General features: G+C 48.6%; 1 protein-coding gene across 3 annotated transcripts in view; it reads left to right on the top strand.

The window, feature by feature from the left end:
* The window catches only part of LOC139229930 (alpha-N-acetylgalactosaminidase-like), a 63563-nt gene that overhangs the window by 16460 nt on the left and 22445 nt on the right, over positions 1-24658 (top strand). For all 3 annotated transcript variants that reach the window (XM_070861573.1, XM_070861572.1, XM_070861574.1), the window contains one exon: positions 22937-23114. In XM_070861573.1, the coding sequence (XP_070717674.1) occupies positions 22937-23114 (178 nt within the window). The remainder of the gene's footprint in view (positions 1-22936; positions 23115-24658) is intronic.

Genomic DNA, 24658 nt, shown 5'->3' with positions numbered 1-24658 from the left:
ATTGAATGGTGGAGCAGACTCGAGGGGCCGAATGGCCGACTCCTGTCCCTATTTCTTATATATGTTCCTACCCGAGCCAACTGCTTCACTCCAGGATCGGACTTTGCCGAGCCTTGAGGTTGGGAATTCCCGAGATCTTGCCGGTTGGAGTTTCTGATCTGGGATTTGCTGAGGTTACGAATGTCCCCCCTGTGGTGTGCAGCAGGTTCTGATGGCAGAGTGAGGGAGCTGCTGCATCAGGCGGGGGTTGAGGAATGGCGAATGTGGATGGAGCTGGGTGATGAAGGTTCTGCGGACATTGTTCCCAGCGGCCCTGTGTTATATATGCAATAAAGCTTCAAACTGAGTACTGTTTAACTGAACAAGGTACAATCTTGGCTGTGCTTTATTCTGGCCCAAAGTGCCTGACTCACAAAATGGCTGGCCTTTTATACCAGAGCAGCACCATGTGTTTCACAGGTTGAGACGGTCCGGTGTTTTACGCTCCCGAGTTGACCGTCTCAGTTCAATTCCGGTTTTGGGTGAATGTGCGGGGTCTGTCGTGGCTGATGGCTGGATGGCTGAGTTGTTGGGGGTGGCAGTGGCCATGTCAGGAATTGCAAGTCCATTTTTACTGAACAAGTCCGTGATGGAAATTCCGGGTTCACTGATGACCCTTGGGTCCACTGAAGGCTGCTGGTAGGTTGGTTGGTCGTCGACGGTTTCTTCGTCCGACTGCTCTGGCTTATCTGTGTACCTCAGCTTTGTTTGATCCATGATACATGTTTGCCCATTCTTGAGCTTAATAACAAATACTCTGTTGCCCTCCTTGGCCATGACTGTACCAGCGATCCATTTGGGACCCTGACCATAATTCAACACATATACAGGATCATTCACAGAAATCTCGCGTGACACAGTTGCACGATCATGGTACTCTGTATTCAACATGATTACTTAAATCCAGTTGTACAAGAGATAACTTGGTCTGAAGACCTCTTTTCATCATGAGTTCAGCAGGCGAGACCCCTGGAAGTGTGTGGGGTCTTGTCTTGCATACTGCTGAGTTACAGGACAAGTGAGTCTGCAGTGACCCTTGGGTTACTCTCCTCATGCTTTGCTTGATAATTTGTACTGCTTGTTCGTTGGACGCAGGCTTGAACGGTGCTGAACTTACATGTTTTATGCCATTAAGTTTTACAAACTCCTGAAACTCCTGACTGGTGAAGCACGACCCATTGTCGCTCACCACTGTGTCAGGCAGACCATGTGTCGCGAACATAGAAACATAGAAACATAGAAAATAGATGCAGGAGCAGGCCATTCAGCCCTTCTAGCCTGCACCGCCATTCAATGAGTTCATGGCTGAACATGAAACTTCAGTACCCTTTTCCTGCTTTCTCGCCACACCCCTTGATCCCCCGAGTAGTAAGGACTTCATCTAACTCCCTTTTGAATATATTTAGTGAATTGGCCCCAACCACTTTCTGTGGCAGAGAATTCCACAGGTTCACCACTCTCTGGATGAAGAAGTTTCTCCTCATCTCGGTCCTAAATGGCTTACCCCTTATCCTTAGACTGTGACCCCTGGTTCTGGACTTCCCCAACATTGCGAACATTCTTCCTGCATCTAACCTGTCTAAACCCATCAGAATTTTAAACGTTTCTATGAGGTCCCCTCTCATTCTTATGAACTCCAGTGAATACAAGCCCAGTTGATCCAGTCTTTCTTGATAGGTCAGTCCCACCATCCCGGGAATCAGTCTGGTGAATCTTCTCTGCAATCCCTCAATAGCAAGAATGTCCTTCCTCAAGTTAGGAGACCAAAATTGTACACAATACTCCAGGTGTGGCCTCACCAAGGCCCTGTACAACTGTAGCAACACCTCCCTGCCCCTGTACTCAAATCTCCTCGCTATGAAGGCCAACATGCCATTTGCTTTCTTAACCGCCTGCTGTACCTGCATGCCAACCTTCAATGACTGATGTACCATGACACCCAGGTCTCGTTGCACCTTCCCTTTTCCTAATCTGTCACCATTCAGATAATAGTGTGTCTCTCTGTTTTTACCACCAAAGTGGATAACCTCACATTTATCCACATTATACTTCATCTGCCATGCATTTGCCCACTCACCTAACCTATCCAAGTCACTCTGCAGCCTCATAGCATCCTCCTCGCAGCTCACACTGCCACCCAACTTAGTATCTCCAAATTTGCGGATGACACTACATTTAATCCCCTCGTCTAAATCATTAATGTACAATGTAAACAGCTGGGGCCCCAGCACAGAACCTTGCGGTACCCCACTAGTCACTGCCTGCCATTCTGAAAAGTACCCATTTACTCCTACTCTTTGCTTCCTGTCTGACAACCAGTTCTCAATCCATGTCAGCACACTACCCCCAATCCCATGCACTTTAACTTTGCACATTAATCTCTTGTGTGGGACCTTGTCGAAAACCTTCTGAAAGTCCAAATATACCACATCAACTGGTTCTCCTTTGTCCACTTTACTGGAAACATCCTCAAAAAATTCCAGAAGATTTGTCAAACATGATTTCCCCTTCACAAATCCATGCTGACTTGGACCTATCATGTCACCATTTTCCAAATGCGCTGCTATGATATCCTTAATAATTGATTCCATCATTTTACCCACTACTGAGGTCAGGCTGACTGGTCTATAATTCCCTGTTTTCTCTCTCCCTCCTTTTTTAAAAAGTGGGGTTACATTGGCTACCCTCCACTCGATAGGAACTGATCCAGAGTCAATGGAATGTTGGAAAATGACTGTCAATGCATCCGCTATTTCCAAGGCCACCTCCTTAAGTACTCTGGGATGCAGTCCATCAGGCCCTGGGGATTTATCGGCCTTCAATCCCATCAATTTCCCCAACACAATTTCCCGACTAATAAAGATTTCCCTCAGTTCCTCCTCCCTACTAGACCCTCTGACCCCTTTTATATCCGGAAGGTTGTTTGTGTCCTCCTTAGTGAATACTGAACCAAAGTACTTTTTCAATTGGTCTGCCATTTCTTTGTTCCCCGTTATGACTTCCCCTGATTCTGACTGCAGGGAACCTACGTTTGTCTTTACTAACCTTTTTCTCTTTACATACCTATAGAAACTTTTGCAATCCGCCTTAATGTTCCCTGCAACCTTCTTCTCGTACTCCATTTTCCCTGCCCTAATCAAACCCTCTGCTGAGTTCTAAATTTCTCCCAGTCCCCAGGTTCGCTGCTATTTCTGGCCAATTTGTATGCCACTTCCTTGGCTTTAATACTATCCCTGATTTCCCTAGATAGCCACGGTTGAGCCACCTTCCCTTTTTTATTTTTACGTGACATTGAGATTCTCTATGGTTGCAGTGGACGTACTGGATGACATGATTATGCATTCTATTCACTTCTATCCACTTCGAATAAGCATCCACCACCACTAAAAACATCTTGCCCAGGAAGGGACCTACATGGATTATGGACCAAGGTTTGGATGGCCATGACCACAGACTCAGCGGCGATTCCGCTGATGCTTTGCGGAGCTGCATGCAGGTGTTGCACTGATCAATTCCTGGCCACCATACGTGGGACCTGGCGATGGCCTTCATCATCACTATACCAGGATGTGTGCTGTGTAACTCACGCACAAACTTCTCTCTCCCTCTTAGGCATTACAACTCGATTGCCCCACAATATGCAATCTGCTTGAATAGACAGTTCGTCCTTGCGACGAATGTACGGTTTGGCCTCCTTGCACATTTGCATAAGTATGGCAGACCAATCCCCTTTGAGGATGCAACCCTTTACCACCGATAATATCGGGTCCTGGCTGGTCCAGGTCTTAACTTGTTGAGCCGTGACAGGGGTACCTTCACTCTCAAAAGCATCCATGATTAACATTAAATCTGCCGGTTGTGGTGTTTTTACCTCCGGTGTGGGCAACGTCAACCGGCTCAAAGCGTCGGCACAATTCTCTGTGCCAGGTCTCTGGCGAATTACATAATCAAAGCTAGATAATGTCAGCGCCCACCTTTGGATGTGGGATGAAGCGTTGGTATTGATACCTTTGCTCTCGGAAAACAACAAAATGAGCGGCTTGTGATCGGTCTCCAATTCGAACCTCAGACCGAACAGGTATTGATGCATCTTTTTAACACCGCTAAAGCTTCTTTTTCTATCATACTGTAGGTTCTTTCTGCTTTAGACAAACTTTTGGATGCATACGCGACAGGTTGAAGTTTCCCCGACTCATTGGCTTGTAACACACAACCAATTCCATATTACGATGTGTCACAGGCCAAAACTAAACGTTTACATGGGTCATGATTAACCAGCAGCTTGTTCGAGCAAAGCAGATTGGTGGCTTTCTCGAAAGCTCTGTCTTGCGATGCGCCCCACACACAGTTGTTGCCTTTTCTCAATAGCATGTGCAGTGGTTCAAGTAAGGTTCTCAATTTAGACAGGAAGTTACCAAAGTAGTTGAGTAGACCCAGGAACGAACGCAGCTCCATCACATTCTGCGGCTTGGGTGCATTCTTGATGGCCTTGGTTTTCACGTCAGTGGGTCTGATGCCATCAGCGGCGATTTTCCTCCCGAGGAATTCGACCTCCGGTGCAATGAAGACACACGTCGAGCGTTTCAGTCTGAGTCCCACTCTGTCCAAACGCAGTAGAACCTCTTCCAGGTTGTTCAAATATTCCTTGGAGTCACGACCGGTGATCAGGATGTCATCTTGGAACACGACGGTTCTGGGAACGGACTTCAGTAGACTTTCCATATTCCTCTGGAATATTGCTGCAGCCGAGCGAATTCCAAACGGGCACCTGTGGTAAATAAACAGTCCTTTGTGCGTGTTAATGCACGTAAGTCTCTTCGACGTCTCGACCAACTCCTGCGTCATATAGGCCGACGTCAAGTCCAGTTTTGTGAATGACTTCCCTCCGGCTAGCGTCGCAAACAAGTCATCAGCCTTCGGTAACGGGTACTGATCTTGTTTTGAAACCCTGTTGATCGTAGCCTTGTAGTCTCCACAGATCCTGACGGTGCCACACTTTTCAGCACAGAAACAATGGGGCTGGCCCATTCATTAAATTCGACCGGTGATATGATTCCTTCACGCTGGAGTCTGTCTAGTTCAATTTCGACCTTTTCCCTCATCATATACGGCACTGCCTGAGCTTTATGATGGACAGGTCTTGCATCTGAGTCCATATGGATCTGCCGTGAAGTTGCCGATACCCGGTTTGAATAGCGAGGGGAACTTGCTCAATACTTGGGCACATGTATCCTCCTCCGACGACAATACCTTTATGCCGTTTCAGTCGCATTTGATTTTCTCCAACCAGCTCCTGCCGAGCAGCGTTGGTCCATTGCCTGGAACAATCCACAGCGGTAACTCATGAACCGCACCGTTATATAACACGTTAATTTGTGCACTGCCAATCACCTTTATCAGTTCTTTGGTGTACGTGCGCAGCTTGGCATTAACAGCTTATTAAATGAGCTCTCGTTCATGATCGATTGACTCGCCCTTGTCCAGTTCCATCGATACCGGTATCCCGTTAAACTTCACGTTAATCAAAATTGGTTTACTCTTGGTTATGAAAGAGTACAGTCCATACACTTACTCCTCTGGCATCTCAGATTGCGTATCCGGATCCGTGCTAGTCTGCCTCTCATCCTCCACGTGGTGTGTCGCAGCTCGCTTGTTCATCTGTGGACACTTGCGCTGGAGATGCCTCACTCTCAGACAGCCTTTGCAACTATATTGCTTAAATCGGCACTGCTGATGCTGATGATTTCCCCCACAACGCCAACACGGAGAAGTCGGATACATTCCCGCTGGCGGACTTTGGGCAGCCACAGGTTTCGCGAACGTAGCCGCATAGGCCCTGCCGTGTGCCGCTCTGCCGATCGCCGAATCAATCGCATTTACAGTACTTGCCGAGGTTCGGTTCCTCACCGCTATTTACTTTAGACTCCTGTCCGTCGTCATACAATGATTGAGCGATCTGGATGGCCCTTTCTAAATCCAACTCCTCCACCGCCAGAAGTTTGCGCAGGATCACCTCGTGGTTGATACCGATAACGAAGAAGTCCCGCAGCATGTCTGCCAACACCGTCCTGAACTTGTACGGTCCCGCTAGACGTCTCAGGTCAGCAACGAATTCCGCCGCGGTCTGGCCCTCCGATCGAACCCGTGTATAAAACCTGTATCTCGAGATGATGATGCCGTTGTCTGGCTTGAGGTGCTCCCGTACCAATGTACACAACTCCTCGTACGTTTTCTCTGTTGGATCACTCGGCATGAGTCGATTCTTTATCAGACCGTAGATCTTCGAACCGCACACAGTGAGGAACACGACCCCGCGCCGATCTGCTTCGTCAACCTCCTTCATTTTGTTGGCCACGAAGTACTGGTTCAAACGGCTCACAAAGTCTGCCCAATCTTCTCCCTCCACAAATCGCTCTAAAAATCCAATCGTGCTCATTTTGCAAACAAAGGTTCTTGTATTCTCGTCGCCAAATGTTATGTATGCAATAAAGGTACAAACTGAGTACTGTTTAACTGAACAAGGTGCAACCTTGGCTCTGCTTTATTTAGGCCCAAAGTGCCTAACTCTCAAAATGGCTGGCCTTTTATACCAGAGCCGCCCGTTGTGCATGTTGCTCAATGGTCTCCAGCAATGGTGGCTACAAACAGCATGTACATACATGACACCCTGCTTACCGCTCTGTTGCTCAAGTGGCTTTTCACCTGCACAAACTTTATTTCCTGCGCTCCCTAATGCAGCAAAACTATCGACCGGGGTTCTTGCTGAGTGTGGTGGCACTCTGAAGGACCGGACTCAATGACCTTTTCGATGACCCCCAGTTGAGAATCCTTGTCGTCTAAAGGAGAACAATCCCAGCTTCTGTAGTCCAGACGTAACCGAAGTCGCTCATCCCGGGTACCGTTCTAGTAAAGGAGTGTAGGAGCAGGGAGATCTTACTGCAGTTGCACAGGGCCTTGGTGAGGCCTCACCTGGAATATTGTGTTCAGTTTTGGTCTCCTAATCTGAGGAAGGACATTCTTGCTATTGAGGGAGTGCAGCAAAGGTTCACCAGACTGATTCCTGGGATGGCAGGACCGACATATGAGGAGGCGACTGGATCATCTGGGCCTTTATACGCTGGAGTTTAGAAGGATGAGAGGGGATCTCATAGAAACTTACAAGAATCTGACGGGACTGGACAGGTTAAATGCTGGAAGAATGTTCCGATGTTGGGGAAGTCCAGAACCAAGGGTCACAGTCTAAGGGTAAGGGGTAGGCCATTTAGGACTGAGATGAGGAGAAACTTCTTCACTCAGAGAGTTGTGAACCTGTGGAATTCCCTACCACAGAGAGTTGTTGATGCCAGTTCATTGGATATATTCAAAAGGGAGTTAGATGTGGCCCTTACGGCTAAAGGGATCAAGGGGTATGGAGAGAAAGCAGGAAAGGGGTACTGAGGTGAATGATCAGCCATGATCTTATTGAATGGTGGTGCAGGCTCGAAGGGCCCAATGGCCTACTCCTGCACCTATTTTCTATGTTTCTATGAAACGAGCAAAGCCGAAATGCGGCCCTTTATGCGAAAAATTCAGTCCGACCCAGATTAAGGCGGTGACCCCATCTGGTCACTAACTTTAGCTCCGGGCGTGTGTTTGCCACCTCCACCCGGGATATTCGCTTTTAGCGCCACGGGAGGGGAGTGAGGCGCTGAGGGAAGCGTCGCACACTCCTCAAGGGGCGCTAATGGGCCGGGAGCGCGGGACGCGACTGAAGTCGAGGCGCTCGGACTCCGGCCTCCCCGCGCCTGAAGAGGAGGCGAGGCGGACCCGGCAAAAACTGCGAGGTAAGTGAGGAAACAGTGGTCTAGAGGTCGGAAAGGTCAGTGCCATCGAGGGAGTGCAGCGAAGGTTCACCAGACTGATTCCTGGGATGGCAGGACTGTCTGGGTCGACTAGGCCTGTATTCACTAGAGTTTAGAAGAATGAGAGAGGATCTCATTGAAACGTATAAAATTCTGACGGGGTTGGACAGACTGGATGCGGGGAGGATGTTTCCCCGGGCTGGGACGTCTAGAACAAAGGGTCACAGTCTCAGGATATGGGGTAGGAAATTTAGGACTGAGATGAGGAGAAATGTTTTCACTCAGAGGGTGGTGAACTTGTGGAATTCTCTACCACAGAAGGTTGTGGAGGCCAAGTCACTGAATATATTTAAGAGGGAGATAGATAGATTCCTAGACACAAAAGGCATCAAGGGGTATGGGGAAAAAGCGGGAATATGGTGTTGAGATAGAAGATCAGCCATGATTATGTTGAATGGTGGTGCAGGCTCGAAGGGCCAGATGGCCTACTACTGCTCCTATTTTCTATGTTTCTATGTAACTGTCAATAAAATGCAATCTGGACACTTTCCTGGTCAGCGCTGCAGATATCGCCGCCCCACCTCCCCCCCACCGGCCGCGAGACCGTCTATGCAGCCCCTTGCTCTCCCTGTCGGGAGTAGCGTCGGGTGTTATGGCGGGCGGAAGCAGCCAAGTGGATGAACGTGGCACTGAGGGGGCGTTACAGCACGTGACTTCACCGAGTGGGCGGGGCTAGAGTGCGCGACGCTCGAAGACAGCGCCGACGCTGAACCAGCAGCGAAGTTTGCGGCAGGCTGTCATAGCGCAGCGCGAAGTGTTTATCGCCCCTCTCTGGCGCTAAACGGACAAATTTCTAGCCCAAAACGCCATCTGAGGTCTAGCCTAGTACTCCATTTGAGGCCTAGCCCAATACTTGAGCTGGGACCTAGCCCAATACTTGAGCTGGGACCTAGCCCAATACTTGAGCTGGGGCCTAGCCCAATACTGGAACTGGGGCCTAGCCCAATACTCGAGCTGGGGCCTAGCCCAGTACTCGAGCTGGGGCCTAGCCCAATACACAAGCTGAGGCCTAGCCCAATACTCGAGCTGGGGCCTAGCCCAATACTCGAGCTGGAGCCTAGCCCAGTACTCAAGCTGGGGCCTAGCCCAATACTCGAGCTGGGGCCTAGCCCAGTACTCGAGCTGAGGCCTAGCCCAATACTCGAGCTGAGGCCTAGCCCAATACTCGAGCTGAGGCCTAGCCCAATACTCGAGCTGGGGCCTAGCCCAATACTCGAGCTGAGGCCTAGCCCAGTACTCCATCTGAGGCCTAACCCAATACTTGAGCTGGGGCCTAGCCCAATATTCGAGCTGAGGCCTAGCCCAATACTCGAGCTGGGGCCTAGCCCAATACTCGAGCTGAGGCCTAGCCCAATACTCGAGCTGAGGCGTAGCCCAATACTCGAGCTGAGGCCTAGCCCAATACTCGAGCTGGGGCCTAGCCCAATACTCGAGCTGAGGCCTAGCCCAATACTCGAGCTGGGGCCTAGCCCAATACTCCATCTGAGGCCTAACCCAATACTCGAGCTGGGACCTAGCTCAGTAATCGAGCTGAGGCCTAGCCCAGTAATCGAGCTGAGGCCTAGCCCAATACTTGAGCTGGGGCCTAGCCCAATACTGGAACTGGGGCCTAGCCCAATACTCGATCTGGGGCCTAGCCCAGTACTCGAGCTGGGGCCTAGCCCAGTACTCGAGCTGAGGCCTAGCCCAATACACAAGCTGAGGCCTAGCCCAATACGCGAGCTGGGGCCTAGCCCAATACTCGAGCTGGGGCCTAGCCCAGTACTCAAGCTGGGGCCTAGCCCAATACTCGAGCTGGGGCCTAGCCCAGTACTCAAGCTGAGGCCTAGCCCAATACTCGAGCTGAGGCCTAGCCCAATACTCGAGCTGAGGCCTAGTCCAGTACTCGAGCTGAGGCCTAGCCCAATACTCGAGCTGAGGCCTAGTCCAGTACTCGAGCTGAGGCCTAGCCCAATACTCAATGTACTACACCCAATGTGGTGTTTACGATCCACAGTGTAATATCTGCAGCTCCACCCAATGGACGACTGTGGCATTGCAGCCCATTGCTGTTTACAACAATAAAGAGGGAACAGGTCACCTGACTGGTTGCTGAAGTTATCAGCTATCTTCGAGCCTGTGTGTTTGTGAGGTCGTACTGAAAACATAAACGGAGTGGAAGATGCTTGTGCGCGAGTTCTTTTAACGTGGGGTGGCCGCGTAACAAGCCTCCTCCCACCCCTCTTCGTCTCACCTTGTACTCTATACTCTGTTTATAAAGCCAAGGATGCTGTGTGCTGTTTTAACAGCCTTCTCAACTTGATCTGCCACCTTCAAAGATTTGTGTTCAAACGGATGGGGGGAAAGAAAGGAAAATAAGACTTGCATTTATATAGCATTTTTCAGGACCACCTCAAAGTGCTTTACAGCCAATGAAGTACTTTTGGAGTGCAGTCACTGTTGTATTGTGGGAAACGCAGCAGCCAATCTGCGCACAGCAAGCTCCCACAAACAGCAATGTGATAATGACCAGATAATCTGCTTTTGTTGTGTTGTTTGATGGATAAATATTGGCCCAGGACACCGGGGAGAACTCCCTGCTCTACTTCGAAATAGTGCCATGGGATCTTTTACGTCCACCTGAGAGGGCAGTCGGGGCCTCGGTTCATGTCTCATCCGAAAGACGGCACCTCCGACCGTGCAGCACTCCACCAGCACTGCACTGGGAGTGTCAGCCTGGATTTATGTGCTCAAATCCCTGGAGTGGGACTTGAACCCACAACCTTCTCACTCCGAGGCAAGGGTGCTGGCCACTGAGCCAAGGCTGACACTAAGGGGAGGAACAGAGGAACAGGATTAGGCCATTCAGCCCGCATCACCGCCCCTCGCTGATGGAGAGAGTCTCCTTGAATGTGGTTTCCAGAGGATATCGGGATGTCAGTATATCGGTGTGAGGGTATATCGGGGTGTCAGTATATCGGTGTGAGGGTATATCGGTGTGTCAGGATATCGGTGTGTCAGGATATCGGTGTGTCAGTATATCGGGGTGTCAGTATATCGGTGTGTCAGTATATCGGGGTGTCAGTATATCGGGGTGTCAGTATATCGGTGTGAGGGTATATCGGTGTGTCAGTATATCGGTGTGTCAGTATATTGGGGTGTCAGTATATTGGGGTGTCAGTATATCGGTGTGAGGGTATATCGGTGTGAGGGTATATCGGGGTGAGGGTATATCGGGGTGTCAGTATATAGGTGTGTCAGTATATAGGGGTGTCAGTATATCGGGGTGTCAGTATATCGGGGTGTCAGTATATTGGGGTGTCAGTATATCGGGGTGTCAGTATATCGGTGTGAGGGTATATCGGGGTGTCAGTATATTGGTGTGAGGGTATATCGGGGTATCAGTATATCGGGGTGTCAGTATATTGGTGTGAGGGTATATCGGGGTGTCAGTATATCGGTGTGTCAGTATATCGGTGTGAGGGTATATCGGTGTGTCAGTATATCGGTGTGTCAGTATATCGGGGTGTCAGTATATCGGTGTGTCAGTATATCGGTGTGTCAGTATATCGGGGTGTCAGTATATCGATGTGAGGGTATATCGGTGTGTCAGTATATCGGTGTGTCAGTATATCGGTGTGTCAGTATATCGGTGTGTCAGTATATCGGGGTGTCAGTATATCGGGGTGTCAGTATATCGGTGTGAGGGTATATCGGTGTGTCAGTATATCGGTGTGTCAGTATATCGGTGTGTCAGTATATCGGGGTGTCAGTATATTGGTGTGAGGGTATATCGGGGTGTCAGTATATCGGTGTGAGGGTATATCGGTGTGAGGGTATATCAGGGTGTCAGTATATCGGGGTGTCAGTATATCGGGGTGTCAGTATATCAGTGTGAGGGTATATCGGTGTGAGGGTATATCGGGGTGTCAGTATATCGGTGTGTCAGTATATCGGGGTGTCAGTATATTGGTGTGAGGGTATATCATGTGTCAATGTTGATTTCTGGATTCTTTTCCCTCAATCTGGTTCAGTGAAATCACTGAGTCGAATACCGATTGTGCTTTAAACAAAGCAAGCTTTTATTTAAAAAGCAAATCCCGATCGGGGACCTTATCAGACAGAAGGAATGCAACTCTGATAGATCGCACTCACTTCCTACGGACAAAGTGAGTTTACATTGTAAAGGGATGACGGTTATACATTTTCGGTAAAAGATAACGAGATACAATTAGAGTGACATCCTATTTCAACCTATCCTCTTTGATCCCTCTTTACCATTGTCCACTCATAAGCCGATCTAAGAATGGTATGATTTTACACAAAGGCCCATTATGAGTTACTAAGACCTTGAGGTTTTTCTGCAAGCTGTGAGTTTTGTTTCAATATGTGTTAGTGTTGTAACATTTTGCAGTCTCGAGTCTGAGATGTCATGGCTATTCCTCCATGAATTCTTTGTTAGCTTACACTGTCCATATATAATTCCCACGTTCTCAACTTCTCGACTTTAATGTCTGTATACATTTAATATCCATGTTCAGTATGCATTCTCATTCCCCCCTTTTATCATTCCATGATAACACTTAGGATATTTTGCTGATTAAAAGAGTTTGGTTTTCCCGTCTCTCTTTTCAGGTCACTGTCGGTGTAGCTGGCTGTCTATCACTACGGGTAAAAGTTCAAACTGGTCTCCTCGGGACCCATGTTCCAATTAGGATGCCAATGGTCTTGTTCAGCTATGGAGAAGAGGAAATCTGGAACAGAAACAGGAATTAGAATAACCAGTAAAATAGGTTCGTTAGAGGGTGGTGAGCTTGCAGTGGTGCAGGTGAACCCAGGCACTTTTCCCCTCAGTGCCTTGGCTGCAGTGGGGGTAGTGAGTATCACCTGAAAAGGCCCCTCCCATTGTGGCTCTAATCCCTTCCGAATCCATTTCTTAATCAGGACATACTTCCCAGGTACCACGAGGGACGATTCGGGTAAAACTGGGAGGTCGAGGTGAGCCTCTCGAACCTGGTTGTGAGCTAGTCACAGAGCCTGAGTCAGAGAAAGAACATAGGTGGTCATCAGTCGAGCTGAGATACCATATCTAGGAACAATTTCCCTCATTAACACCTTAACAACAGTTTGAGCCTTATTGTCCAGGGTAGGGTAGGCTTCAATCCATCTACTAAACACATCTACTATTAGTAACACATATTTGTAACACTGAACTTTTTGCAACTCAATGTAGTCCAACTGAAATGTCTCAAAGGGACCTTCGGGTAGGGGCGTTTTACCCCAATCACAGGGGACTCCCTTCCCTGGATTATGTTGCTGGCAAACCAGGCAATGACTACTGATGTTCTGGGCGAGCGCCTGGAGTCTAGGGTGCCACCAAGTGGCCAAAAGTGTGTCACTCGTGGTCCTTGCTCCACAATGAGTAGCAAAATGCATACATTCAATAACCCATAGAGCCAACTCGTCAGACATGCAAGTATGTTCCGCGGGAGTGGTCCAGAGTTTAGAAACATTGTCATAAGTACATCCATAATTTTTTCACAACAGTTTTTCTTTTTCAGGAGCGTCCTCCTGTGCTTTAATAACATCTTGGATGGTTGACATTGGTTTTTCCGAGGCTAACTTATCCTTCGCAGGATTTTTAGTCTGACTCATCATTTTGGGCACTACCATCTGTTGGTCACGAGAGGCCTGTTTAGCCTCTTTGTCAGCACAGTGGTTCCCTATATCAACCGGGGATTTTCTGGTGGTGTAGGCGGTACATTTAACAATGGCAATGTGCTTGGGGAGCATGAGGGCTTGCAACAAATCAGATACTAGTTGCTTATGGGATATCTCATTCCCCTGTGAGGTTAGGAATCCCCTATTTTTCCATAATTGTCCAAAATCATGGGCCACCCCAAAGGCATACCTAGAGTCGGTATAGATATTGACTTTGAGATCTTTGGCCAAGATACAGGCTCGGGTGAGGGCGAATAGTTCAGCTTGTTGGGCAGAATAGGCGGTTTCAAAAGCGGCAGATTCCAAGACCTGATTCTCCTGTTTTACTATGGCGTATCCTGAGATTCGTGTACCTTCTGGATTAATAGAAGAACTTCCGTCAACATACATAATACAGTCTGGATCTTCCATTGGTACATCAACTAAATCTTCCCTGACTGATGTGGCCTCTTGAATTAAAGATAAACAATCATGACTGGGTTCTTCCTCATCTTGGGGTGGCTCAGTAAGAAAACAGGCCGGATTAATGGCCGTACAGTGCCGAAAGGTCAGCTTAGGATTGTTTAATAGGTAGATCTCATATCTGCTTTGCCTGGCCATGGTAAGGTGTTGAGTCTGCAGTTGGCCCAGGAGGGCAGCCACGGAGTGAGAGGTGTATACAACAATATCCTGCTGGAGGGTGATGTTGGCAGCAGATTGAAGGCTATTGTAGATGGCGGTTAATATTTGAGTGCATACAGGGTGCCCCAAGACAACGGGGTCTATTTTGGAAGAGTAGTAGGCAACAGGCCTATGCTTATCCCCGTGTTTCTGAGTAAAGACAGCAGTAGCACAGTCTTTCAGGATTGTACAGTACAGTTGAAAGGGCCGGTCATAGAGGGGCCGGCCCAAAGCTGGAGCTTGCAGCAGGGCTGTCTTTAGTTCCTTAAAGGCTTGGACGTCTGCGGTTTCTATTTCAAAGCTGCCTTCCTTATTTGTATACGGGGTGAGGTGCTTAGTCATCAGGGCAACATTAGGGATCCAGGATCTGCAGTAATTGATCATCCCCAACCACTCTCACATTTGTTTAGCCGTGCTAGGGACTGGAAACTGGCAAATTGGTTCGACTCGGCTAGCCTCCAAAGCTCGGTGGATACTCGGTATTGCCTGTGATTGCCCTGCACTGCGATCTCAATCGGATCAATGGGAGTATAACCCACTTGGGAGGGGCCCTCTGCCCACACATGAGGATCCACATAGTCAGGTATGTCAGAGCCAGTATGATGCTGCAGAGTCGTTAAGACCTTCTCGGGGTCCCGTGGAATTGGACTGTTCGGCCATGTTTTACAATTTGCACATCCCGGCTGGTAGGGTCAGCCTCGTCTATAGCCTGGCGCACCATAACTCCCAAATCTTTAGCGTGGTGGGGAGGTAATACTTCACAAGTAATATGTGGTGCCACCGTTGGGGGCTGTCCATTTCCACAAAATCTGCCTTCCCTCCGGTCCAGTCACTCTAGTCCTTAATAGAATTTCCTTCACTTCCCCTTCGTGATCCTGATAAAAGTTCTGTAGGTCCTGATTCTTTCCACTGGGATTGTATGCTAGGGTCATGTGATAGGGTGCCTGCGGCAGGTCCAGAGACCACCACTGAGGGGTTCTAGTGGTATAATACTGCCGCTTAAGGGTTCTCTGTTTTACAATAATCCCATCATCTCCACACTCCAAATGCAACTGGAATTTGCAGAGGAGGTCTCTAGCCATCAAGTTACAGTCCAGATTGGTTGTAATAACAAATCGATGTTCCACCGATTCTTCCTGGTAACCCATTTTAAGCGGTTCTGACACCGGGAATGTAGAGACTTGTCCCAGGAATCCTGACAGTCCCTGTGTTTCAGTGAAGGTGGGGAGTTTAAGCTTTGATTGTACAGAAGACTTGAAGGCTCCCGTATCTATCAAGAAGGGTTGCCACTCATTCCGAATTTTTAACAATATCATCGGTTCGTCATCCGGGGAGGGTCCCTGCACAATCAAGCTACGTAGTCAATACGAATAATCGGGGGATGGTTGGCCAAAGGGGTTGTTCTGGGAGAAGTTAGTGTAAGATCCCCGTCCTCTCCCCCCCTTGTCCCCCTCCTCTTCCTCCTTCGTGCTGACGGGAGGGACAATTTCTATTCCAATGTCCTTCTTGCCCACAAATAAAGCATCCATCTCGTCTTTCCGAGCCCCGACCTCTTCCCATACCAGGCCGGGGACAGTAGGGCGGTCCGTAATTAGCAGGACCCGGGCCGTTTGGGTATTTGATATAACCGCATCCCTGTTTATCCACCCAACCCTGCACGCAACACTGCGGTTCCATCTGGTATCCCCTTGGGTCGGGTTTTGGTCCTTCCACCCGAGGCGGCTCTTCCTTTCTAGTCATGTATTCAGTCTTGACCCGGGTTGGGGGCGCACCTCCCCCCTCTCCTTTCTTTTCCTGCCAATAATATCTAACCGCCCTTTCCATCTGGGCTTTACTGTTATCTGCCCAATTCATATTATTTGTCCGGATAGCATGAGCAATCGAATAGGGCAGGCACTAAAGTAGGATAGCGCAGAATTGAGGAGAATCCTCTCCTGCCCTGAAGGCATTATCTCCTGATTGACTTCCGTATATTTCAATAAATCTTTCCATGAATTCATCGGCAGTTTATTCTCGTTTGGGTTTAGTTTCTAATACTGCGGCCATACTGATGGGCTTCTGAAGGGTCGTGGTGAGAGCATTAAAGATAACGTTTAGGTGATCCTGGACATCGTTAGGGTGAGCAACCACCAATGCATCATGAGTAGCACGTCCTAGGTGAGTTAGAAATCGGGCATGCTCAGTTGGGCTCAGGGTTTGCTTTACCAGGGCCCACAGGTCCCTTGATTCTGCATTATATCCATGCATGTCAGGTCACTCCGTGAAATCGGAGGTCAGGGTTAAGTTGGGTTTGTGGATCTCTTTCAGCTTATTTATCTTAGCCTTTTAACTCTTCAATTTGTTTTGTTTGAGTATCTATTTCTTTATTGTATCAGGCAAGTATTATTACATAAGCTAGTTCTGTTTTTATTTTTTATTCTGACTATCGCACCATTTCCTCTGTTAGGTGAGTCTTTTTTCTATTAAGAAATCCAAATTAATAATGTTCAGTATGAAACGGCTGTCAATGGAAAGGGTTAACTCCTTTACAGGTTTGTAAGAAGACCTGATGTCATTACGTGACTTCACGTAACCATCTGAAAAAAAAAATCTTTTCATCAGGAAAGGCAGCATTTGATTAAACTCCAATATTTTTTAACTTCTTATTCAAGTACTTGCCAAAGATATTTTTTTAATTGATTTAAAACGAGACCACACATTTTTAATAGCTATTTGTTTACTGAAATTCAATTTCGTCATCAGCCTCGGTCAATGCAAAGCCAACCATTTTAACTACGTAGTCTATCGATATCTTTCTCAGAGGTCCCAGTGGAACTCTTAGTACTTTTCTCGTGCGCGCACTCTTTCTTTAAGACGTCTACGGTTTTTAATATGTCCTCCTTCTGTCAATTTTTTTCAGCACCTATTTAGTACGTTACATCTTTTTTTCTCGTCTGTTCCATAACTAGCGGGAAGCCTGGCACGCAGGCTGTGGACTGCTTTTTGTTATCTCAATTGTTCCAGCCTCAAGGTTGTGTTATACTATCTTTTCTAAACTGCAGATTTAATATAATAATCATTTTTTTTTGAATCCTTTTGAATCCATCTCAGTATTTTCTGTGCCTTCTCTGAATATCTCAAAATCCCGATTCAAACTTTGTAATTTCAATCTTTATTTAAAACTTTTTTTGAGCTTAGAAGCTTTTTTTTTTAAGGCATGTAATCAATCATTGCATGTTTTCTTTCGACAAGTAAGTGAGCATGTCAAATCCTTTTTTTTAACCACCGGGACCATGTATTTTTTTTTATTATTACTCAACAAACCTATCCTTTGTGCATTTCCTGGCTCCGTAACTTATCATCCAAATATACATAATTCAATAAGGTTCACACTCTTAAACTTCCCACATACAGGACAACACTACGAAGGGTTAAAAAAACTTTCATTCTGTTTGAAAAAGTGGGTGGAGCTAAAACAAATCACAACTCCCCGGCTTTCTTTTCCACAGTAAAAATCACACAAGCATTTCTCATTTAAAACAGGCGTTCACAAGAGTCTCTCTTCTTTCCTATTAATTGTTTTGGCCAGCTCTATTTTTGGATCCATGACCTTTCAGGGAATTCGTAGTTTTATCTAAATTACCCATCCTGTGTCGATGCACGTTGGATCAGGGTCCTAATTAGTCTTGATTGTCTCCACGTCGCCCAGTGGTGGTTTCAGTTATCTTACCCAGAGCCTAGGCGGACCAAGTGATATACAAGATCGACGCCGTACCTGGCGTAAGTACAATTTAAAATTTACACAGTCCCGCGTAGTCCCACGGCTTAATTTTACGTAATTCCCTAACCTCCGCGTTTCCCTATGCGGTTTGCGCGATTCTCTATTCCTCTGTGTTGCCGCACAGTTTTCCTGTTCGTGTCGCTGCACGAATCGCGTCCCCGTGATTTAATCTATCCCTATCTAGCTCTAACTATCCCTACCTTCCGTATCGCCACACGGATCGCGTCCCCGCGATCTCCCGCGTCGCCCGGCAGTTTGCGTCACCGCGCGATCTTGCGTCGCCCCGCGGTTCGAGTCACCGCGCAATCTTGCGTCGCCCCGCGCTTCGCGTCACCGCGCAATCTTGCGTCGCCCCGCGGTTCATGTCACTGCGCAATCTTGCGTCGCCCCGCAGTTCGCGTCACCGTGCAATCTTGCGTCGCCCCGCGGTTCGCGTCACCGCGCAATCTTGCATCGCCCCGCGGTTCGCGTCGCTGCGCGATCGGATCAACCCTATCTAGCCCTATCTAGCCCTACCTTCCGCGTCGCCACGTGGATCGCATCGCCCCGCGATTGGATCTCTCTCTCTCTCTCTTTGTTTCAGGTTCCATATCTCTCTCTCTCTCGCTTTGTTTCAGGTTCCAAATTTACCTATTCTAACCTATCTTTCTGAGTCGCCGCTCGGTTTGCGTCTCCGTGCAATTTCCCTATCTATCCCTATTCTAAGTTTGAAAGGTATTCACCAGATTGTCCTGGATCTCGTTCAGACACTACCTGAGAACCAGCGAGTGGCTAAACTTTCCTCAGACTTTTGAAACCGGGGGAAACTGGAGCAATATTGAAATTATACTTACTCCAGTGGCCACTTTCCCCTCGTCTCGTCCAAGGCTAGTCTGGCTCTTAATTCGCAATTTTTCAGCAGTCGTCCGTTGAGATCCCACTTCTGACACCAAATGTTGATTTCTGGATTCTTTTCCCTCAATCTGGTTCAGTGAAATCACTGAGTCGAATACCGATTGTGCTTTAAACAAAGCAAGCTTTTATTTAAAAAGCAAATCCCGATCGGGGACCTTATCAGACAGAAGGAATGCAACTCTGATAGATCGCACTCACTTCCTACGGACAAAGTGAGTTTACATTGTAAAGGGACGACGGTTATACATTTTCGGTAAAAGATAACGAGATACAATTAGAGTGACATCCTATTTCAGCCTATCCTCTTTGATCCCTCTTTACCATTGTCCACTCATAAGCCGATCTAAGAATGGTATGATTTTACACAAAGGCCCATTATGAGTTACTAAGACCTTGAGGTTTTTCTGCAAGCTGTGAGTTTTGTTTCAATATGTGTTCGTGTTGTAACATTTTGCAGTCTCGAGTCTGAGATGTCATGGCTATTCCTCCATGAATTCTTTGTTAGCTTACACTGTCCATATATAATTCCCACATTCTCAACTTCTCGACTTTAATGTCTGTATACATTTAATATCCATGTTCAGTATGCATTCTCATCAGTATATCGGGGTGTCAGTATATCGGTGTGAGGGTATATCACGTGTCAGTATATCGGGATGTCAGTATATCGGTGTAAGGGTATATCATATGTCAGTATATCGGTGTCAGTATATTGGGGTGTCAGTATATCGGGGTGTCAGTATATCGGGGTGTCAGTATATCGGTGTAAGGATATATCATGTGTCAGTATATTGGTGTGTCAGTATATCGGGGTGTCAGTATATCGGTGTAAGGGTATATCATGTGTCAGTATATCGGGGTGTAGTATATCGGGGTGTCAGTATATCGGGGTGTCAGTATATCGGTGTAAGGGTATATCATGTGTCAGTATATCGGGGTGTCAGTTTATCGGGGTGTCAGTATATCGGTGTGAGAGTATATCGGGGTGTCAGTATATCGGGGTGTCAGTATATCGGGGTGAGGGTACATCATGTGTCAGTATATTTTTGTGCCTCAGCTTCACGCACATGAGTTTCCCAACATGCACGCTGGTGATGTGGGCCCCACGCCAGGAGCTCAAAGCAAGCTTGTCCCTCCCCCCCCCATCCCAGTGAACCCTGCCCCCCCCCACCCACCCCCGTACCTTCAGGAGACGGAAACATTGGCAGAAAGCACAAAGCAAGAACACCGGATCCCTGCCTTGCATCTCCAGCATGTTCATTCAGCCCCTCCTGCTCCATTGAAGGCCGAGGTCTCGGGTTACCACCTGCTCAGTGCCTCCCTCGCCTTCTGTTCCTCACTGACCCAACCTTCGGCCGAGGCCATTGTATAAGTGGCAGGTCCTTTGAGGCCCGGACTGATTGGCAGCTCCTGCAGTGGCCCCGCTGTGCAGAGCCGCTTTACTTCAAGGGGCGCAGTGGGCTGGTATCCCTGACCTTTCACCTCTCGGGCCTAGCTTTGATGCAGCCCACGCTGACGGGATCAAAGGGCCCATCCCCTGCTCCACTCCGTGTCCTGCTGTTGTGTAGAACGGGCCAATACTCTCTGGAGTTTACATAGAGACATAGAAATTTACAGCGCAGAAGGAGGCCATTTCATCCCATCGTGTCCGCGCCGGCCGACAAAGAGCCGCACGGCCCTCGGTCAGCAGCCCTAAATGTTACATATAAACCTATGAACAATGACGGAAAGGCAAAGAGCACCCAGCCCAATCAGTCCACCTCACACAACGGCGACATCCCTTACACTGAAACATTCTACACTCCACCCCAACCGGAGCCATGTGATCTCCTGGGAGAGGCAAAAAACAGATTAAAAACCCAGGCCAGTTTAGGGAGAAAAAATCTGGGAAAGTTCCTCTCCGACCCATCCACGTGATTGAAACTAGTCCAGGAGATCACCCTGGCCGTATTCTATTCTCTGCAGTACTTATAATTATATCTGCGCAGGCCAACAAGAGGTTATCTAGTCTAATCCCAATTACCAGCTCTAGGTCCGTAACCCTGCAGGTTACTGCACTTTAAGTGCCCATCCAACCATCTCTTAAAAGTGGTGAGGGATTCTGCATCCACCACTCTTCCAGGCAGCGAGTTCCAGATCCCCACAACCCTCTGCATAAAGAAGCCCCCCCCTCAAATCCCCTCTAAACCTTCCACCAACCACTTTAAAACTATGCCCACTCGTAATAGACCCCTCCACCAATGGAAATAGACCCTTACTATCCACTATGTCCAGGCCCCTCAATATTTTGTACACCTCGATGAGGTCTCCTCTCAACCTCCTCTGTGCCAATGGGAACAAACCCAACCTATTCAATCTGTCCTCATAACTATGATTCTCCATTCCAGGCAGCGTCCTAGTAAATCTCCTCTGCACCCTCTCCAGTGCAATCACATCTTTCCTATAATACAGCGACCAGAACTGCACGCAGTACTCCAGCTGTGGCCTAACCAAATTATTATACAATTTAAGCATAACCTCCCTGCTCTTATATTCTATGCCTTGGCCAATAAAGGCAAGCATTCTGTATGCCTTCTTAACTACCTTATCCACCTGGTCTGCTACTTTTAGGGATCTGTGGACAAGCACTCCAAGGTCCCTTTGTTCATCTACATTATTAAGTGGCCTCCCGCTTAATGTGTATACCCTTTCCTTATTAGCCCTCCCAAAGTGCTTCACCTCACATTTCTCTGAATTAAATTCCATTTGCCACTGCTCTGCCCACCTGACCAGTAGATTGATATTCTCCTGCAGCCCATGACTTTCCTCTCCATTAACAACCACACAGCCAATTTTAGTGTCGTCTGCAAACTTCTTAATCATACTCCCTATATTCAAATCTAAATCGTTGATATATACCACAAAAAGCAAGGGATCCAGTACTGAGCCCTGCAGAACCCCACTGGAAACATCCTTCCAGTCACAAAAACATCCATCAACCATTACCCTTTGCTTCCTACGTCCAAGCCAATTTTGGATCCAACTTGCTACTTTGTCCTGTATCCCATGGGCTTTAACCTTCATGACCAGTCTACCATGTGGGACCTTATCAAAAGCCTTGCTAAAGTCCATCCTGTATGGCTCAGAGACGTGGACCATGTACAGTAGACACCTCAAATCGCTGGAGAAATACCACCAACGATGTCTCCGCAAGTTCCTACAAATCCCCTGGGAGGACAGACGCACCAACGTTAGCGTCCTTGTCCAGGCCAACATCCCCAGCATTGAAGCACTGACCACACTTGATCAGCCCCGCTGGGCGGGCCACATTGTCCGCATGCCAGACACAAGACTCCCAAAGCAAGCGCTCTATTCGGAACTCGCCCACAGCAAACGAGCCAAAGGTGGGCAGAGGAAACGTTACAAGGACACCCCCAAAGCCTCCCTGATAAAGTGCAACATCCCCACCGACACCTGGGAGTCCCTGGACAAAGACCGCCCTAAGTGGAGGAAGTGCATCCGGGAGGGCGCTGAGCACCTCGAGTATCGTCGCCGAGAGCATGCAGAAAGCAAGCGCAGGCAGCGGAAGGAGCGTGCGGCAAACCAGTCCCACCCTCCCTTTCCCTCAACCACTGTCTGTCCCACCTGTGACAGGGACTGTGGTTCTCGTATTGGACTGTACAGCCACCTAAGGACTCATGCTAAGAGTGGACACAAGTCTTCCTCGATTCCGAGGGACTGCCTATGATGATGATGATGATGATGCTATACTACCTTGTTTAGAAGAATGAGAGTTGATCTCATTGTAACATACACGATTCTGAGGAGGATTGACAAGGTAGATGCTGAGAAAATGTTTTCCCTGGCTGGAGAGTCTAGAATCAGGAGGCATAGTCTCAGGATAAGGAATTTTTTTCACTCGGAGAGGGTTGTGAATCATCCGCCTTAATACCCTCGCCCCCCAACCAAAATAAAGTGTTTTTCTCTCCATGTTGTTTCAAAGGTCCATTTGAGAGGCTTGAAGCTGGGCATTTACGGCGACCTTGGCACGAAAACCTGCGGTGGGTACCCGGGCACCACGCTGGACCTGGTTGAACTGGACGCCCACACCTTTGCCTCCTGGGATGTGGACATGCTGAAGCTGGACGGCTGCTACTCCAACTCCTCCTACAAGGCCGAGGGTGAGAGCGGGAGCCGGGGATTCAGCTGCCACCGCGTCACTTGATCAGCACAACCGCGGTTGAAGGAGCAGAAATTGCCCTTCGCCCCATTTAAGAACATAAGAAATAGGAGCAGGAGTAGGTAATACGGTCCCTCGAGCCTGCTCCGCCATTCAATACGATCATGGCTGATCCGATCATGGACTCAGCTCCACTTCCCCGCCCGCTCCCCATAACCCTTTATCCCCTTATCGTTTAAGAAACTGTCTATTTCTGTCTTAAATTTATTCAATGTCCCGGCTTCCACAGCTCTCTGAGGCAGCGAATTCCACAGATCCACAACTCTGAGAGAAGAAATTTCTCCTCATCTCAATTTTAAATTGGCGGCCCCTTATTCTAAGATCGTGCCCCCTAGTTCTAGTCTCCTCCATCAGTGGAAACATCCTCTCTGCATCCACCTTGTCAAGCCCCCTCATAATCTTATACGTTGCGAGAAGATCACCTCTCATTCTTCTGAATTCCAATGAGTAGAGGCCCAACCTCCTCAACCTTTCCTCATAAGTCAATCCCCTCATCCGCAGAATCAACCGAGTGAACCTTCGCTGAACGGATAATTAGAATTAGTTGGCGAATTAGCAGCCACAATCGATGGGGCGGGAAACAGAGGGAAATTGGCCTCTTTCCTTCTTAAAAATCATTGGGGCGCTGGAAGCGAGTCGGGAGCGGGGCGGAAGGCGGGCGATGTCATCAGCACCGCGCTGACACTTAACAACACCCCTCCCCTTCACTTAAAGGGGAGGGCCACTGTGAGGCCTACTCGATGCCCACTGGGCCAGCAGGGAAAGTTTCGGTCGGGCCAGCGGGCTGGTACCCAAGAGGGGGGTCCCAAGCTGCCTGTTGGCGGTCCGGCCGAACCCGTGGCCGCCATTGTCGGGCCGACTGCAGAGTCGGCTAGCAATTAAATTAAAATGGCGGCCGCGGCGGTGCGCCCTCCCCCTTAAGAGCGGACACGCTGCCCAGCCACCGGGCGCGCTTCCCACCGCAAAGCTGTGGGGGACACCGAGCGGCGGTTGATCAACTGTTTGAGGGCAATGTCACTTCCCGGGGCGGGGACCATGTGGAGCGCGCTCGAATGACATCACTACCGCCGCGCGCACAGGAGCAGGCCGGATACCTTCTCCGATCGTCGGAGAGTCCGACCCGACTGGGCGAGAACTCATTTCCGCCCCGTTACCGCGGTAATTGCTCTTAAAACAAGGGGCAATTTCAGTCCCCCCCCACAAGAGGCTAACATTCCCCGAGTTTCCGCTCAATCCCCGGCATGGAGTTTGCCGGGACCAGATCGGGGAATCGGTGCCGAGGTTGGCATTCCCGACCCGCGGCACGGAATAACAGGGCACCGAGGGAGGCCATTCGGCCCATCGTGCCCATCCCGTCCCTTTGAAAGAGCTCTCCAATTAGTCCCACTGCTCCTTCTCTTTCCTCGAAGCCCTTGCAGATTTTCCCTTCAAGTATTTATCCAATTCTCTTTTGAAAGTTATTGAATCTGCTTCCACCGGCCTTTC

Source organism: Pristiophorus japonicus, chromosome 19 (genome assembly GCF_044704955.1).
Source record: "Pristiophorus japonicus isolate sPriJap1 chromosome 19, sPriJap1.hap1, whole genome shotgun sequence".
Lineage (NCBI taxonomy): Eukaryota > Metazoa > Chordata > Chondrichthyes > Pristiophoridae > Pristiophorus > Pristiophorus japonicus.
Note: the sequence above shows the minus strand (reverse complement) of the source record. Positions and strands in the feature narration are given on the sequence as shown.